The 17,547-nt window shown below is 35.1% G+C and overlaps 1 protein-coding gene across 2 annotated transcripts; it reads right to left on the bottom strand.

The window, feature by feature from the left end:
* Positions 1-279: 279 nt before the first annotated feature.
* LOC120183159 (acyl carrier protein 1, chloroplastic-like) lies at positions 280-17,160 on the bottom strand. Of its 2 annotated transcripts, XM_039187915.1 has the most exons (5): positions 17,014-17,160; positions 15,948-16,058; positions 15,481-15,603; positions 15,176-15,311; positions 280-292 (listed from the first exon to the last, which is right to left on the bottom strand). In XM_039187915.1, exons 1-4 carry the CDS (start codon positions 17,062-17,064, stop codon positions 15,183-15,185), a joined length of 414 nt encoding a protein of 137 aa, XP_039043846.1. In that variant the 5' UTR covers positions 17,065-17,160; the 3' UTR covers positions 280-292; positions 15,176-15,182. The 2 variants fall into 2 exon arrangements, with proteins under 2 accessions (XP_039043846.1, XP_039043845.1); XM_039187914.1 differs by lacking the exon at positions 280-292 and having other exon boundaries at positions 15,030-15,311.
* Between the last annotated feature and the right edge of the window lie 387 nt (positions 17,161-17,547).

The raw sequence follows: 17,547 nt of genomic DNA, 5'->3' as shown, positions 1-17,547 counted from the left end.
TTGCCAAAAACAAATTTTCAAATGTTTTGTTATATCAAAAAGGGAGAGATTGTTGAAATATGTTTCGATATAACAAATTTAAAGGCAAAATGTTTTTGGGCTTGAATTGAATTTATTCAAAGTTTTCAAAAGGTTTCAAAAATAATTCAAGTTCATTAAAATCGGATTTGAGCAAGAAAAACCAGATTGCCCAGAGGGAACAGATTCCCCCCAGGGGGTATCGATTCCCCGGGAACAGATTCCCCCCAGGGGTATCGATTCCCCGGGTACAGATTCCCCCTGTATGGTTTGGCTCCGAGAAATAACAGATTACTCGGAGGGAACCGATTCCCCCTTGAGGGTACCGATTCCCTTACTGTTCATCAGCCCAACGGTCATAATATTTGAATATTATGAAGGGGTATTGATTCCCTATGAAGGGGTACTGATTCCCCCCATTATGGGCAGCCTATTTTTGCAGAAATATCATTCTCAAACGGCTCCAAAACATCCCCAACGGCTAGATACGACTTCAAACACATTCCAAGCTATAAATACAAGCTAAGGACACTTGAAGAAGTTAGAGAACAACTATCCAAGCAATCAAACACAAGAGAAGAGTTTTTCATTCTTATTTCATCTTTCTCTTGTATATATTTTGTTCTTGTGAGCTCAATCTTGTAAACACCTACCTTAGAGAGGTTTTCTTGTTTACATCTTTTATCCTTTTGTAAAGGGGAAATGTTCTAGCTAATCTCGTGTAAAAGCTAGGGAAAGGTTCTAGTTTAGCCCAAAAAAACTAGGGAGTTTGCAAGGTTACTCTTTATCCTCAAAAGAAAGAACAAATTAGTGAATTTGTTGGAAAATCCTTGGTGAGGAGCTAAGGTAGTGGACGTAGACTTTGATTGAGAAAGTCGAACCACTATAAATCGCTGTGCAATTCTCTATCTTTCAATCTCCTTACTCCCTAAACACAAAACCGTTCCGACCCCTCTTTGCAAACCATTCCGGTTGTCGATTCGAGCTTCCGAAAATCCTAACATAATTATATAATAAAGTCAAATAGTATTAATTTCCATTATGATTTAAAATGGATAAAATGGAAAGTAAATTTAAGATACCAATTATAAATAAATGAAAAGAAAATTAAAGTAAAAAATAAAGTCAAAGACATAACCATTAAGATTACAAGTAATTAAGGAGAATGAAACATTAAAGGCAAATTAATCATGAATATCTAATTGACAACAAATTTGAGAAAGTTTTTAAACAACAAATGATTGAAATTAAAGCAATTAAATTATATTCATATATAAAATTCATAGTAAAAAAATGAGAATTATAAAAATTAGTGATTAAATTATAAAATATTAAAGTTTAATAGATATAATTCGAATATTATGAAATCTAAATATTAAAATTGTAATTTAACCATAATAAATTAATTCAGGATTAAAATATAGTTACTAAAATTATAAAGGACTAAAATGAGTATTTATCATAAATATTATAAAAGTATGGTAGTGACTAAATTATAAAGTACATACAATTAAAAGACCGAATTTAAATGATCATAAAATAATTTCAGTGACTAAATCATAAAAATTGCAAATTCAGAGCACTAGGAACATGATTTCACCATGCGGGAAATTACATCCAGATCCTTGGGTCTTTTTATTCATTTTCTTCTTTTTCATTCTCTCTCAAAGTGAGAGAGATGAAAAAAACCTCTGCCCTCTCTCTAAACTCATCTCGCCGGAGGGAGTTTCGGCAGCCGCAGACCACCGTGCTCCGGTGGCGATCGCCGCCGCCAGCCATCGTTCATGGTGACCGAAAAACACCAAAATACCCAAAATTGTAGTCTTGTTTATCCTAAACCCTGTTCCAAGGTTATTTATACCTAAAACCCTACCGCACGTCTTAGATCTACGATTATTACCTTCGACTTTTCGTTTCTTCGGTGGCAAGTGAAAGCTCCCGCAACGGTAAGACTCCTTTCCCTCTTTTTATTTGTTGTTTTGGCCGTTTGGGTTGTATTTCGTCTTTCTATTTCTTTCGTTTCTGTATGTGGGTTATTGCTCTCGGTTGGTTGATGTCTGTCTCCGTTCCCTCCTTTTGCAGGTTTGGTGGTGGCTTTTATAGCTACCACAATGTTCGGCTCAGACCAGTCCAAAGGGGAAGCTTTGGTGAGTCACCAAACTATTATGGTGACTCACCCCTAGAGCAACGACATGGAGGGGCAGTTGGGTCTTCTGGAGCCTTCTGTTGAGGCGTCGTGGCAGAGTAGACCGTCGGCAGCATCGGGTTGGGTCACCTGGCAGTGGAATGTCGGCAATGAGCGGCGGCTGTGGCTTCTGGAAGCTTGAGGCGGCGGCTGGAGCTAGGGTTTAGAAACCCTAACTGAAGCCCCAAATGTTTAGGGTTTCCATCTAATCTAGGTCGGTTCTGGGTTGGGTTTGTATTTTGGGCCTGTAATATAATAAAATTAATAATAATAATAATATTATTATTAATTATTAATAATAATAAAATAGTAAAAACGAATTGACAAAAACTAGTGTCTTCAGAGGGAATGAACCCACTCTCCAAACATGAGGTATGTAGTAAAATTTAAAAATCTCATTTCTTTTAACCGGAAAGCTTACATGTTTCATGTTATAACAGCCCACAGGCACAGGCGTATTCAAAATATGATTAGGAGGTAGTTTCTACTCAAAACAAAAGAGGTGAGCTTTCGTTTACTCTATAACTATCCACTAAGCTTATGATCTGCTACTTTTTGTAGGGAGCTTTCCATTTTCAAACTCTTGCTTAACGACTATATGCTATGGTTTGTAACTTTAAATTTTTAATATTCTACTATATTTATAAATTCCAATGTAAATATATTCTGTTATTCTCCAAGGCTTCTTTCAAATAATAGGAAAACTCTTTACAGGTTGTACTGCAACACATTTGTGTTGCTTTGAATCTTCTTCCTGGGGGAAAAAACACCTCCACTATGTCCTTTTCTGCCAGATTTTTTTCTCAAGTAAACTGAATTTTTTTACCAATCAAAGTTGGTTGCACAGGTTGATAGGTTTTCCATAGTATTTAGCTTAGCAACAGGGGCAAACGTCTCCCGGTATTCCACTTCATAAGTTTTAAGTGAACCCTTGTTTTGTAAGAATGAGACTTGGAGAGCTTAGGCTCCCATCCAATCATTTTTTTCGAGGCTCTTATCGACAACTTTTCAATTCTTCCAAGCTTTTGGTACTGAACCTTCACGGCAACTCGCTCAATGGAACTCTCCCTGTCAAATTGGCAAATTTTCGTCTCCTAAAATACTCAACCTCCCCGGAAAACCATTCCTTCAACCATAGGCACACTAAGCAATCTATCTCATTGGAATTATCCTACCTTCTATCGGAATGCTATCCAAGCTTAAAGGGCTTCATCTTTCTCACAATCAACTTGTAGACACCCGTTTTTGTCCGGGTCTTTTTTTTATATTATTATTATTATCGTTATATTATTATTATTACTATTATTATTATTAATTTACAAATTTTACATTTTTGTTGCAGGCTATTAAGCCCATCAGTATATCAGGCCCGCTCAGCAACCCAAACATAGATTAGGGTTTACCCTAATCATCAGCAGCTACCCCGGCAGATGAAATGCCACGCCGATGCCACTGTTCCGGCGCATTCCCGACGATCCAGCCATCGTTCCCACGCCACAATCATCATCTACAGTGAAAAACCTGTAGAACTTCAACCCAAATATCATCTACAGTACCCAACAATAACCAAGTCGGAAACCCCATACCCTAAATCCCAAAATTTCACCTACTGAATCAGAAACCCATTCCTAAATCTGAGACTCATCCCCTATTTTTTCTAGATATCATCATCTCAACAAAATCCAACAAGCAAAAAGGAAAGATAAAAAGACCAAAGAGGAGAAAATATGGGGCATTCGGTGATAACCAAAAAAAATAGAGAGCATTCGAAATTAAAAAACAGAGGAAAGGAAAAGAGAGAGAATCGAAAGGTTACCTTTCAAGCAGTCATAGCCGGGGTCTTCACCGAGCCAAGGTCACCGAGGTTTGAAGGTAACCACTGGTTTTTAGATCTAGAGTGAGGGGTTTGGGTTTTGGGTGATTTAAGTTTGGGGTTTTAATTTGAGGGTGTGAAAGGGGTCGTTTGGGACCGGTTTGGTCTCCAATCGGCGCCAAGCCCTGGCGGTCAGAGTGGAATTCCGTGGCATGGTTTGGGGAGAGTTCAAAGGAACTCTCTCCCTTGGATTGCTTTAAGAAACGACTGAGGAGGAAGTAAATGAGATGGGGTTTCAAAATAACCCTAAAATGGGATTATCTCAACTTTAGTCCTTGTGCTTTTGTAAACATATACCCGTGTCCTGAGATTTAGGGGTTAATGTTATATTTGGTCCCTGTAGTTTGTAAACCTTCAGTTTTCATTAATATATGAAATTTTAATGGTTTTTCACTTTAAGCTCTTAACTTGTTTAACCTTGCAATTTTGTCCTTGTTTGTTTTAATTTTTTATGATATTATTTCAATTTGGTTATACTATTTTAGTATATTCGTATTATGTAATGTATATTTTTTTTTTTGTATTTCATTCCAGTCCCTATTTATTTATTATTATGGTGTTTTGTTTAAATTATGTTGGTTGCCTGATAATTTATATCTTTTCATTTTGATCCCTATTTGATCACTAGTGTGTTATGGGTAAATACTTTGTTTTAAGCTCTGATTTGTGATTTAGTTCATTTTAGTCACTGATTTTAGATGTTTATTTTCTTTGATGGTTTAATCTGGCCATGTCATTTGTAAATATTATATTTTAGTCACTGTGTTATGTATTATACATTTCTTGTAAATATTTGACATTGATCCCGATGTTTATAAATGTTATTCTAATCACTGACCCTGTGATATATTATTTTCATTAATGTTCCAAACTGGTCATGAAATCTATTTTTCTTTCGTTTTAATCATTGTATATTATGAATGCATTTTGGTTTATCTATTTATTTTGCCCTTTTGATTTCTGTTTTATCTATTTTAATCCCTAAGTTTATGTTTCAGCTATTTCAGTCCTTTAATTTCTTGTTTAAATTATTTTGGGTCCTTTGAAATTTTATTTTTGCTATTTTGGTCCTTGTAATTAAATATTTACTTTTTTTTATATCATTTTATTTAGTGATCGTATTATTCATTTGTATTTATGTTAATCCTTCATATATGTACATATCTTTATGTTATGTATTATTTATATCATATGTAAATAAATATGTTTAACTTTATTTGTTGTGTATGTTTTATTTCGTATATTTTCATTTTTATTTATTTCCATTATGTTTCTTTATCTAGTATATGTTATTCGAAATTTTCAAGAACGTATTTTTAGAACGGGCGTAGAAAGTATCACTTGATCGAAGTGGTACAATCTAATACGACGTTTGAACTAAATGGAATTTGAAATAAATCAATTTCTGTTTTACTAATTAATTTGTTTATATTATAATTCAAATGATGCAATGAGTAATTTTGTAAATAACAATTTATTTTATTTCATACAAATTGTCCATATTTAATTTATATTCTATTTGTTTTTTTTATAGATGAGGAAATATTTTTTTACAGATAAGAAATAGACGAGATAACTTTCCCGATGGAGGATTGTTAATCTCGAAGTTTCTTTTCAAGTTAAAGAATTTTTCCCAATTAAATAATTCGAAGGAAATTAATTAATTTCGATAAATGAATCATATTTTAATTGTAGATGTGAATTCATTATTTCCACTATTTACGACAAAGTGTAAGCGACACAGTACCAATTTTGGGCGTTGTAGGGGTGTTTATCCTTCCCCACACGTAACCGACTCCCGAACCTGTTTTAAATGAATCTTTGGTAACGTAGATCAAATTTTGGTCTTATAAAACTATTTTTCTTAAAATTGTTTTTAAAAGACATTTTTAGGTATTCGACCTACCTAACCCAAAGGTCGATGGCGACTCATTTTCAATTTAATTTTAATTAATCCATAATCACCAATTTTTTTTAATTAAATTCATAATCGTTTTAAAAATAATATTTAATTGTTTTACAAAAAAAATGGTTATGACAGCTTGGCGACTCCGCTGGGGACGGCTTTTTTTAGAGAGTCAAGCTGTAGGTCGCTTACACATTGTCGTTGTGGTCGAAATTATGAGTTTGAGTACATAGTTAACTTATGATCCGTTTATTGAAGTTTTTTAATTGCTTCATTTTTATCTGTCATACTAATAATTTAATCTCTGTTTTCAGAATCGTCAAGGTTTTGTCAAGTTTTTTTCCTTGTTTCGTTTTCCTTTTAAAGTCGAAGGTAGGTACGCTCCTCCTCACACACATCACTCGCATTAGCATAACATAAGCTCTAGACACGAGCTTCGATCCAAATTAGTCGGGGTGAATGCTTTACTCTCGTAAGAATTTATTCTTCGTATGAGTTTTAGCAAATAACCCATGGGATACATACCTTATACCTTCGTAGGGATTTATTCCTCATACGGGTATAAGGCAATGAATCCCCTCGAATTGAACTCGTTCCGTTTGAAACCTGTAATGGGTGAGGATAGAGGGTTTGGTAGCCCAATGGGGCACCGACATCAAGGACAATTCGAGTCCCTTTTTCCAGTTAGAGCCAAAACCATGCATATAGTGAACCGTAGAACAGTCACCCTAGGTATAGCTATATCGAACCTATGTTCGTCAGTAGGTACCCAAACTAAGTGTACACCAAGGAGGAGCGTTTCTAAACCCTTATATTTTGCTAAGTTCGTAGAATTTATTTTCTTTTCGAATAAAAGCATGCGAACTAGATATCATGCGGTTAGGACTAATTTCTTGAAAATAGATAATTGTGGGTAGAAAGCATGTCCGGGTAGGATTGTTATCTATTGAAAGCATGTTCGGGTAGATATCATGACGGGGTAGGTGTTATATTTATCTCTGAATAACATTTTTATCCGTATCAATTATTTTACATGTACTAACTAATTTCTTTTCTTTTATTTGCGTGCACTAACTTATCTATTTTCTGCTGTTTGTGTTTTTTTTTCATTCTTCTTTGCATTGCATCATCATAACATAATGCGAAAATGTTGATCAGCAAGGGGAATATTCGAGAGAAAATTTTCACAAGAAGAGATGAAAGTTTTCAATCAAGTAGTCGCATATACAGACATGCATTGAGGGCTAAAAGAAGTCCAGAATACAAGAATAAGACTCGCTCGAAGATAGTGCAGCATCCGAGACTGAAATGATGATCAATTGAGCCAAAAAATACTCCAGTAGTAGATTTTCATTTACAATCATTTCATCTCTAGTCATCAAGGATTGACGCACTGACTTCCGTATCGTCGGGGCATTAACGGAGTCATATTACAGAAACTCTTGAGGGGCATCGTTTTTGAAGACGAAGATCCGAGACGAAGCAGCGATCTATTTCAGACTCAGCATCTAAGCGAATGCATGTCTGTAAAGTGGATTGTCTTGTGATGCGAAGGCTTTCATCACTGGTGAAAATTATTCTAAGATATTCATCGTTGGGATCAACATTTATGCATTTGCATTTGCATCATTTCATTTTGCACAACATTCATTTAAGCAGGTTTACATGCATTAATCGTACCTTGCTGGAAACTTTGAGGAAGCACTTCTAACTGTGCAATTGCATTCACACAGTACTGAGAATGGATGCAAAATTTGAGGAATTAAAGAAAGAGTTGAACGAGAGTTTGCAAAAGATGCAAGTTGAGTGGGAGGTTAAAATGGAGCAGATGCAAAAGACCATTGTGGATCGTATCCTGCAAAATCAAAAAGACCTAGTTGGCCAAATGGTAACAAAAATGGTTGAGCTCAACCAAGGAAGAAGCAAAGAGAAGATTTCCTCGACCGGAGAAACCTCCGAATGTGTGATGTGATAGCCCACGCTAGTCCCCAAATAATTATTTCACCCCATAAGCTTCCAAGCCGCTAAATGAAAAGAGTCAATAACGAGATCCCGGAGAATCTGAAACAGTGGTGCAGAAAGACATTCCAGGGAATGAGAGGACAAAATTCTCACAACGGGATGGATGCAATAGAACTAGTGCTAGTTCCTGACCTGGTGCTCCCGCCCAAATTCAAGATGCCTGAGTTTGAAAAGTACGATGGAACCAGTTGCCCTAATGTCCATCTCACGATGTTTATTCGAAGGATGACTGGATACACTAAAAATGATTGGATGTTGATCCACTGCTTCCAAAACAGTCTGACTGGACCTGCTTCTAGGTGGTATAACCAACTGAGTCGTGCTCAAGTCCGCTCTTGGAAAGATTTGGCTAGTACCTTTCTGAACCAATACAAGCACATGATTGATATGATCCCTGATCGAATAATGTTGCAGAATATGGAGATAAGGAGTGATGAGAGTTTCCGACAATATGCTCAACGATGGAGGGATGTCGCATCTCAAGTGCATCCACCAATGACTGAAAGAGAGTTCATCACTCTATTCATAGATACATTACAGTCTCCTTATATTGATTACATGATAGGGGTTGCCACTAAGAGTTTCTCTGACATCGTCATGTGTGGAGAAATGATTGAAAGAGCTATCAAGAATGGCCAGATATGTGGTACTAGCCATATTGACATTGAGGAAAGAGCTGAGGTCAGTCTAGTGGATTTAGCTAGTATGGGGACCGTGTCTCATAATGTTTTTCGTAAAAAGACATGCATCAATCCAATTCCGATGACATATGAGGAATTGCTCCCAGCTCTAATTGAGAACAACCTGGTGATTCCAGTTCAATCCAAACCAAGAACTGACCCATATCCTGAAGGCCATGATATTAATGCCATATGCAGCTATCACATTGGGATCTCAGGGCATACCACTGAGAATTGTAGGGCATTAAAGTGCAAGGTCCAAGATCTGATCGATTCAGGGACATTAACGTTCAATGTGTAATGGGGCATTCTGATCGGAAGTCGGTCGGGGCATCCATTAGGAGATTTTGTTGCATTCTCATGCATGACATCTTGTTTGAATTTGTTTTTCTTTTGTTCTTCTTATGTTTAAATTTTTGTAAGTCACTTGACGTTCGAACATTGTAAATAAAATACTTCCTTTTGAAAAAATGACAATGAGCAAATTTTAATCTTGAATTCTTTGAATATCATTTTAATTAAAAGCATTTTAATAATTGAGGTTGTAAATCTTTGACAAATGACAAGATTGAACCCTGCAAAACAATGACCCCTTGATCCTAATCCAGAGGTACACCAGAATACATACCATTTTCTTGCAGGGACCGAGCTAGTTTTCTGTTCACATAAAGAGTCAATCAAAGGGTTTGGCATTCAGGTATGTGTTAGGAGCGGATAAAATGGGACAACTAGCACATGAGATTGCAAAACTAATTGGTTATTATTTCTGTTTATGACGTTCAATGATGATCATAATCTTCTCAGATGTAATGGTCAAGTAGATGAATCTAGTTTAGGTCAGTTGCTTGGGAATTGAACTCTAACGATGAGATTTTCTGACCTTCAACAAACACCGAGACTATAACAGGTTGTCCTCAGCAAGCTTAAGAAATGGAATCCGTAAACAAACAAACAAAAACATATATATGTATACAATAAAGCTGAGCTATTCCGCTAAAGCAATTGGTAATAGAGGAAACTCGAAAGCCCTGGCTTTATGAATAGAGTACATTCAAACCATGACATTGATCGGGCATTTGGCAATCCGGTGTATGCTCCACTGTGGTTGTCAAGTCGAAGACTTTGTGACGACATGAATCCTTCAGCTAGCCTGATAAAGGCAATTATAAAATATATGTACAATAAAGCTGAATTCAGCTAGCCAAACAATGGCAAATTAAATCAAATTTACTAAATAAGGAGTTTCGGTGAATATGGACTAAGGGAGTTGAGGAACGCCTGTTATAGTCGACTTCACACGAGCACTCAGAATTCTCGTTTTTATACCGATATTTCTGCACTACCTTGACTAGGTAAGTCTACGAAGCTTGAACAAATTGAAGATTTCAGAGAACTGAAACAAAAGTGTTCTAAAGAGTTTAGCAAGTGACTATGCTAGTGGTGTCATTTTGTTCGCCTTCGATTAAAATGCCAAATCAAGAAAGAGGGGTATGTCATTACCTTCACGAGGACCAATGGATGAAACACACCTTAGAATTTAGGTAGCCAACCTCTAAACCCACCTGTCGATCTTGATATTTGTCAAAGATTTGTAACTATCAATGATTAAAAGAGCATTTGATTCTTTTGATATCCAATGAATTCATGTTTTATGATTGGCTTCAATTGTGAAACTTAGAAGGAGGCAATATTTTTCAAAATTTTGAAAATTCAAGAAGAAGAAAAACATTTTCAAACAAGATTATCTCTCCGGCGGAAATATCTTGGAATTCAACAAATATATCTCCGAAGCTCATAATCGAAGTTGGGCAAGAGAAGTTATTTTGGGGCAAAATTTGATAGGGCAAGGCAAACAAATGATCTCAGGTCAAGGCTTGCAAGAGTACACCCTAGTGGAAATACAAACAAATTGAATCAAATATAGAGTGAAGACTGCTCTCGCGATCATTCTCCTCCCAGATCGAGAAAAGTATACACATACATACATACATACACATACATACATGATACATAAAATTTGTATCAAACATTTATCATCGTGTGCATTAAAGACATTTTCCTCCTCACTTGAGGACAAATTCAATAAAAGAAAATCAAATAAATTTCATCTTGACATCTATCATAACTTCCAAGATAGTTAGTCAAAAATGCATCATTCTGATCTTTTCAGGAAATAAGAGCTCGGAAATAACCAGATGTTTTCAACTTGAAAGAACAATGCAGTCCACATATTTGGCTTCCTGAAGTCAACAATCAGATCTTCTGAAGACGTTTCCTCAACATGCAGGAATCAATAGACAAACTTTGAGCTATTGAGATTATTTTCTTAAAAAAAAAATCATTGAATCTCTTTCTTTGGAAACAAAATTTTGTTTCTCTCGAGACAGTTTCTTTGAGAAAAATCTTTGAGTCTGTTTCTTTGGAAAACAAAATTTACCATCATTGAATTTGTTTCCCTTGAAACAAAACAAACATCTTTGAGATCGTTTCCCTTGAAATGAATTTTGTCTCATTTGAGACAGTTTCCCATGAAACACAGATATTTGAGAACATTTCCCTTAAAAACAAATTTTGTCTCACTTGAGACAATTCCCTTTAAACGTCATCTTTTGAGTTGTTTCATTTGAAATGAATTTTGTCTCTTTCGAGACAGTTGCTTTTGAAACACATTATCTTTGAGCTTGTTTTCTTGAAACAAATCTTTGAGTCTGTTTCTTTTGAAACAAATCTTTAATTTGGTTTCTCTTGAAACCATAACTCCTAAAGATGGCCAGCCGTCTTCATCATGTAGGAACCGTGTCATCCCCAGACCAGATCTCCTCATCACGTAGGAGCCGTGTCAACCATAGATAACCAGCCGTCCTCATCACGTAGGAACCGTGTTATCACCTTTAGATGGCCAGAACTCTTCATCACGTATGAGCCGTGTCATTCCCCAGACCAGATCTCCTCATCACGTAGGAGCCGTGTCAACCGTAGATAACCAGCCGTCCTCATCACGTAGGAACCGTGTTATCACCTTAAGATGGCCAAGAACTCTTCATCACATATGAGCAGTGTCAACCCTCGACCAGATTTCCTCATCACGTAGGAACCATGTCACCCTTAGACGACCCGAACTCTTCATCACGTATGAGCAGTGGCGTCCCCACCAACAAAACTATCCATTTTTTTAAACCAAAAAGAGGAGAACCAGACAAAAACGTGTTTTCTTGTCGTCTTTGCCCTATTCTTGTTAACACAAGAATGTGCAAATAGGGGCAGCTGTAGACACCCGTTTTTGTCCGGGTCTTTTTTTTATATTATTATTATTATCGTTATATTATTATTATTACTATTATTATTATTAATTTACAAATTTTACATTTTTGTTGCAGGCTATTAAGCCCATCAGTATATCAGGCCCGCTCAGCAACCCAAACATAGATTAGGGTTTACCCTAATCATCAGCAGCTACCCCGGCAGATGAAATGCCACGCCGATGCCACTGTTCCGGCGCATTCCCGACGATCCAGCCATCGTTCCCACGCCACAATCATCATCTACAGTGAAAAACCTATAGAACTTCAACCCAAATATCATCTACAGTACCCAACAATAACCAAGTCGGAAACCCCATACCCTAAATCCCAAAATTTCACCTACTGAATCAGAAACCCATTCCTAAATCTGAGACTCATCCCCTATTTTTTCTAGACATCATCATCTCAACAAAATCCAACAAGCAAAAAGGAAAGATAAAAAGACCAAAGAGGAGAAAATATGGGGCATTCGGTGATAACCAAAAAAAATAGAGAGCATTCGAAATTAAAAAACAGAGGAAAGGAAAAGAGAGAGAATCGAAAGGTTACCTTTCAAGCAGTCATAGCCGGGGTCTTCACCGAGCCAAGGTCACCGAGGTTTGAAGGTAACCACTGGTTTTTAGATCTAAAGTGGTTTTGGGTGATTTAAGTTTGGGGTTTTAATTTGAGGGTGTGAAAGGGGTCGTTTGGGACCGGTTTGGTCTCCAATCGGCGCCAAGCCCTGGCGGTCAGAGTGGAATTCCGTGGCATGGTTTGGGAAGAGTTCAAAGGAACTCTCTCCCTTGGATTGCTTTAAGAAACGGCTGAGGAGGAAGTAAATGAGATGGGGTTTCAAAATAACCCTAAAATGGGATTATCTCAACTTTAGTCCTTGTGCTTTTGTAAACATATACCCGTGTCCTGAGATTTAGGGGTTAATGTTATATTTGGTCCCTGTAGTTTGTAAACCTTCAGTTTTCATTAATATATTGAATTTTAATGGTTTTTCACTTTAAGCTCTTAACTTGTTTAACCTTGCAATTTTGTCCTTGTTTGTTTTAATTTTTTATGATATTATTTCAATTTGGTTATACTGTTTTAGTATATTCGTATTATGTAATGTATATTTTTTTTTGTATTTCATTCCAGTCCCTATTTATTTATTATTATGGTGTTTTGTTTAAATTATGTTGGTTGCCTGATAATTTATATCTTTTCATTTTGATCCCTATTTGATCACTAGTGTGTTATGGGTAAATACTTTGTTTTAAGCTCTGATTTGTGATTTAGTTCATTTTAGTCACTGATTTTAGATGTTTATTTTCTTTGATGGTTTAATCTGGCCATGTCATTTGTAAATATTATATTTTAGTCACTGTGTTATGTATTATACATTTCTTGTAAATATTTGACATTGATCCCGATGTTTATAAATGTTATTCTAATCACTGACCCTGTGATATATTATTTTCATTAATGTTCCAAACTGGTCATGAAATCTATTTTTCTTTCGTTTTAATCATTGTATATTATGAATGCATTTTGGTTTATCTATTTATTTTGCCCTTTTGATTTCTGTTTTATCTATTTTAATCCCTAAGTTTATGTTTCAGCTATTTCAGTCCTTTAATTTCTTGTTTAAATTATTTTGGGTCCTTTGAAATTTTATTTTTGCTATTTTGGTCCTTGTAATTAAATATTTACTTTTTTATATCATTTTATTTAGTGATCGTATTATTCATTTGTATTTATGTTAATCCTTCATATATGTACATATCTTTATGTTATGTATTATTTATATCATATGTAAATAAATATGTTTAACTTTATTTGTTGTGTATGTTTTATTTCGTATATTTTCATTTTTATTTATTTCCATTATGTTTCTTTATCTAGTATATGTTATTCGAAATTTTCAAGAACGTATTTTTAGAACGGGCGTAGAAAGTATCACTTGATCGAAGTGGTACAATCTAATACGACGTTTGAACTAAATGGAATTTGAAATAAATCAATTTCTGTTTTACTAATTAATTTGTTTATATTATAATTCAAATGATGCAATGAGTAATTTTGTAAATAACAATTTATTTTATTTCATACAAATTGTCCATATTTAATTTATATTCTATTTGTTTTTTTTATAGATGAGGAAATATTTTTTTACAGATAAGAAATAGACGAGATAACTTTCCCGATGGAGGATTGTTAATCTCGAAGTTTCTTTTCAAGTTAAAGAATTTTTCCCAATTAAATAATTCGAAGGAAATTAATTAATTTCGATAAATGAATCATATTTTAATTGTAGATGTGAATTCATTATTTCCACTATTTACGACAAAGTGTAAGCGACACAGTACCAATTTTGGGCGTTGTAGGGGTGTTTATCCTTCCCCACACGTAACCGACTCCCGAACCTGTTTTAAATGAATCTTTGGTAACGTAGATCAAATTTTGGTCTTATAAAACTATTTTTCTTAAAATTGTTTTTAAAAGACGTTTTTAGGTATTCGACCTACCTAACCCAAAGGTCGATGGCGACTCATTTTCAATTTAATTTTAATTAATCCATAATCACCAATTTTTTTTAATTAAAGTCATAATCGTTTTAAAAATAATATTTAATTGTTTTACAAAAAAAATGGTTATGACAGAAGAGAAGTCCCTCAATTTGGTGCTACGAGCGGCTTAATCTCTCCCACAAAAATCTCCAAGGCAAATTAAACAAACTATTGCCACATTAGCCAGCTGAAGCATTTGAAGAGAGATTGATCTTAGTGTAATCCCTCTTGATGGTCGTGACAAGCTTGCATCCAGCAAGCATCGATCACTAAATGAAACATCTGTGGAGTTGATATCAGTAATTTCGACTTTGGCTGCAGTCTAGTTGCTTCCTATTGATAAGCAAAGTTATGCTTTCAAAATTATATTTCCAACTAATTTCTGGCTTAAATGCTTCCTTTCAATCATGGTTTCAGGAGAGGAAGTCATCAGCGGAGTTAAAGAAACAGCAGCGGTTTCTTCAACTCAGTCCAATCCCTCATAGCTTACAACAAACAAGCTCTTATAAAAAACTAAAAAAAGTGACAAATATAAATTCATAACCAATAATCCCAACAACTTTATTACGAGTTTTCCTACATATTGAACATAAAAGTTCACACACAAGAAAAGACACCAAACATCGGCATTCAAACCGTCCGACTTAACTAGTTTTCTAGGCACTCTTCTTGCTGCAGAGCTCCTCAATGAGATCTGCAGCATCTTGAACAGTTGTAATGCTCTGTGCATTGTCTTCTTCCACAGTGATTCCAAATTCTTCCTCCAGTCCCATCACAATCTCAACCTGAAATGGTATTCTAACAATTATAACACAAACTACAAGCAATGATCTTTCAAGTTAAAAAACAACCACTTAACAAATTCATGCTCCCCTTGATCCTGCACACTACTTATATGTGCATAAGATTAAATCGAGGAAAGAACATCAAAGGGTTATAGAGATGGGAGAGTACCGTATCAAGGGAATCAGCTCCAAGATCAAGAAATGTCGATTCACCGGTGATTGGTTTGTCATCTTCTACAGCTAGTTGTTTCCTTACTACTTCACAAACTTTATCCAGAGTCTCTTTTTTGGCCTGTAAAATGACATTTAGCTCAAGGCATCATCATTATGTTATTCACCATCAGTATAACTGTCAATTCTGCATAACTATGGATCATAACTAGCATATTTACAGCAAACCCTTCATATGATAGAGAAGATGACAATATTTTAATACTCATGCAGGCGTGATAAATATGAAGAGAAAACATACAGTTTAATGATATTTTTCCGAAACTCCAATTGAAGCATATCAAAGAGAAAGTAGTTAAGTATATATATATTGTAACAGGGGAAGTGCATTCTCATGATCACTACCACATCTACAAAAGTAAGTACTATAGAAACTAATATCATTGTATTCAGCTAGAAACATACAGCACAGCTTATCTGCAAGCGAGCAGGCATTGGACGCATTGTAAATGAGAGGCTTCTTCCTCCCTGCTTCATAAATGAACCCAATTTCAACCCAGAAACACTCCTTGAAGCCTGCCAAAAGAAGTTCAACAGCACAGAAATCAGCCAATAATTTACATAAAAAGAATAGTTCTGGAAGAAACAACAATCTTCAAAAGTAGATCAACACCTTATTCCAAGCAAAACAGAAACTTTACTTCTGCACATCAATCCCAAATCCAACAATATACTAATAAAATTTCATAAGCACTAAAATTTTCTTTCTACTAATGATAAGTTACAGGTCACCATATGTGAATTCTCATGGTACTAAAGTTTCCATCTTTACCATATATTATGTCATTCGTATGTGATGTTCCATGTTATTATCGAATTAATTCCATTGAAAATCATGTACAGAAAAAGAAAGAAGTCAATACCGCAAACTTTCTTAAACTAAAAAAAAGGAATTATACCCAGAATCTATTGCTTCCCTCCCTAGAACAACTTATTGAGGTGGAAAAAAAACAGATCTCCTTCCGGTTAGTTGCTTTTTACTCTCTACCCAATAACATAATTGATTATAGAAGAACGACTAACCATAACGCAACACCAAATCAGCAAAAATCCTTCGTTCTAAATGCAAGTGAAAACATTTCTTATGTTCTCGGTTACAATTTGAATTAACAAATAATAATTATTTACATCCAAATAAAAATCAAAGAAAAAAACCCGAGAGCAAAAATCCTAAAAAAGATAATAGAAAAAAATAAAAATAAGGAGAATATATTAGAATGTCTCAAATCCCAGATTAACCCGATCAAATCATCCATGAAAGAAGTTGAGCTAAAAAATTGAACAGCAAAGCCTCGATAACAGCAATAATCCCAACATTAGACTAAAATCCATAAAAACAGAAACAACAAACAGATCAACTGAAACAACAAACAGATCGAGCAAAAAAATACCCAACAAACAAACAAATAACAAAGAATAAGAAAAATAAACGAGTTAGTAGCTAAAAAAGATAGAAGAGAGGAGAAAGTACAAGGGTGTTGCGAGGCTGCATGGTGATTGATGAACCAGCCATGGATGCCATTAGAGGGGATGCTGAGATACGAGAGGACGGAAAAGAGAAACGGCGAAGAGATCGAGGAGAGTGCGGGGGAAGAAGATGAATGGAGTGATCTGAGGGTTTAAGAGTTTGGTTTTTATAGCATTGACAACGAGTTGGAATCTTGTGTTGCACTGCGCATGGCACATGGGGGACATAGATCCACTGGGACTGTTTTTATTTTATTTAGGGTAAATTACAGGAGATACCATTAAACTTTAGATGTTATATCGTTTATACTATTAGGCTTTTAATTTTTCCAATTGTAGTATTGAACTTTAATTTTTGTTTCAATTATATCATTAGACCGTTAAATCGTTAACAATCAGATCAAAATGACATTGTTTTGGTGAAGTGTATACATCGATAATCGTTAGTCACGTCGACAACCGTCAACCATGCCATTGTGTCTTTAATGATTTAACAGTTCAGTGGTATAATCTAAACGCAAATCAAAATTTAATGTTA

This window comes from Hibiscus syriacus, unplaced genomic scaffold, assembly GCF_006381635.1.
Source record: "Hibiscus syriacus cultivar Baekdansim isolate YM2019G1 unplaced genomic scaffold, ASM638163v2 tig00112738_pilon, whole genome shotgun sequence".
NCBI lineage: Eukaryota > Viridiplantae > Streptophyta > Magnoliopsida > Malvales > Malvaceae > Hibiscus > Hibiscus syriacus.
This window is presented reverse-complemented; position numbering and strand designations above follow the sequence as displayed.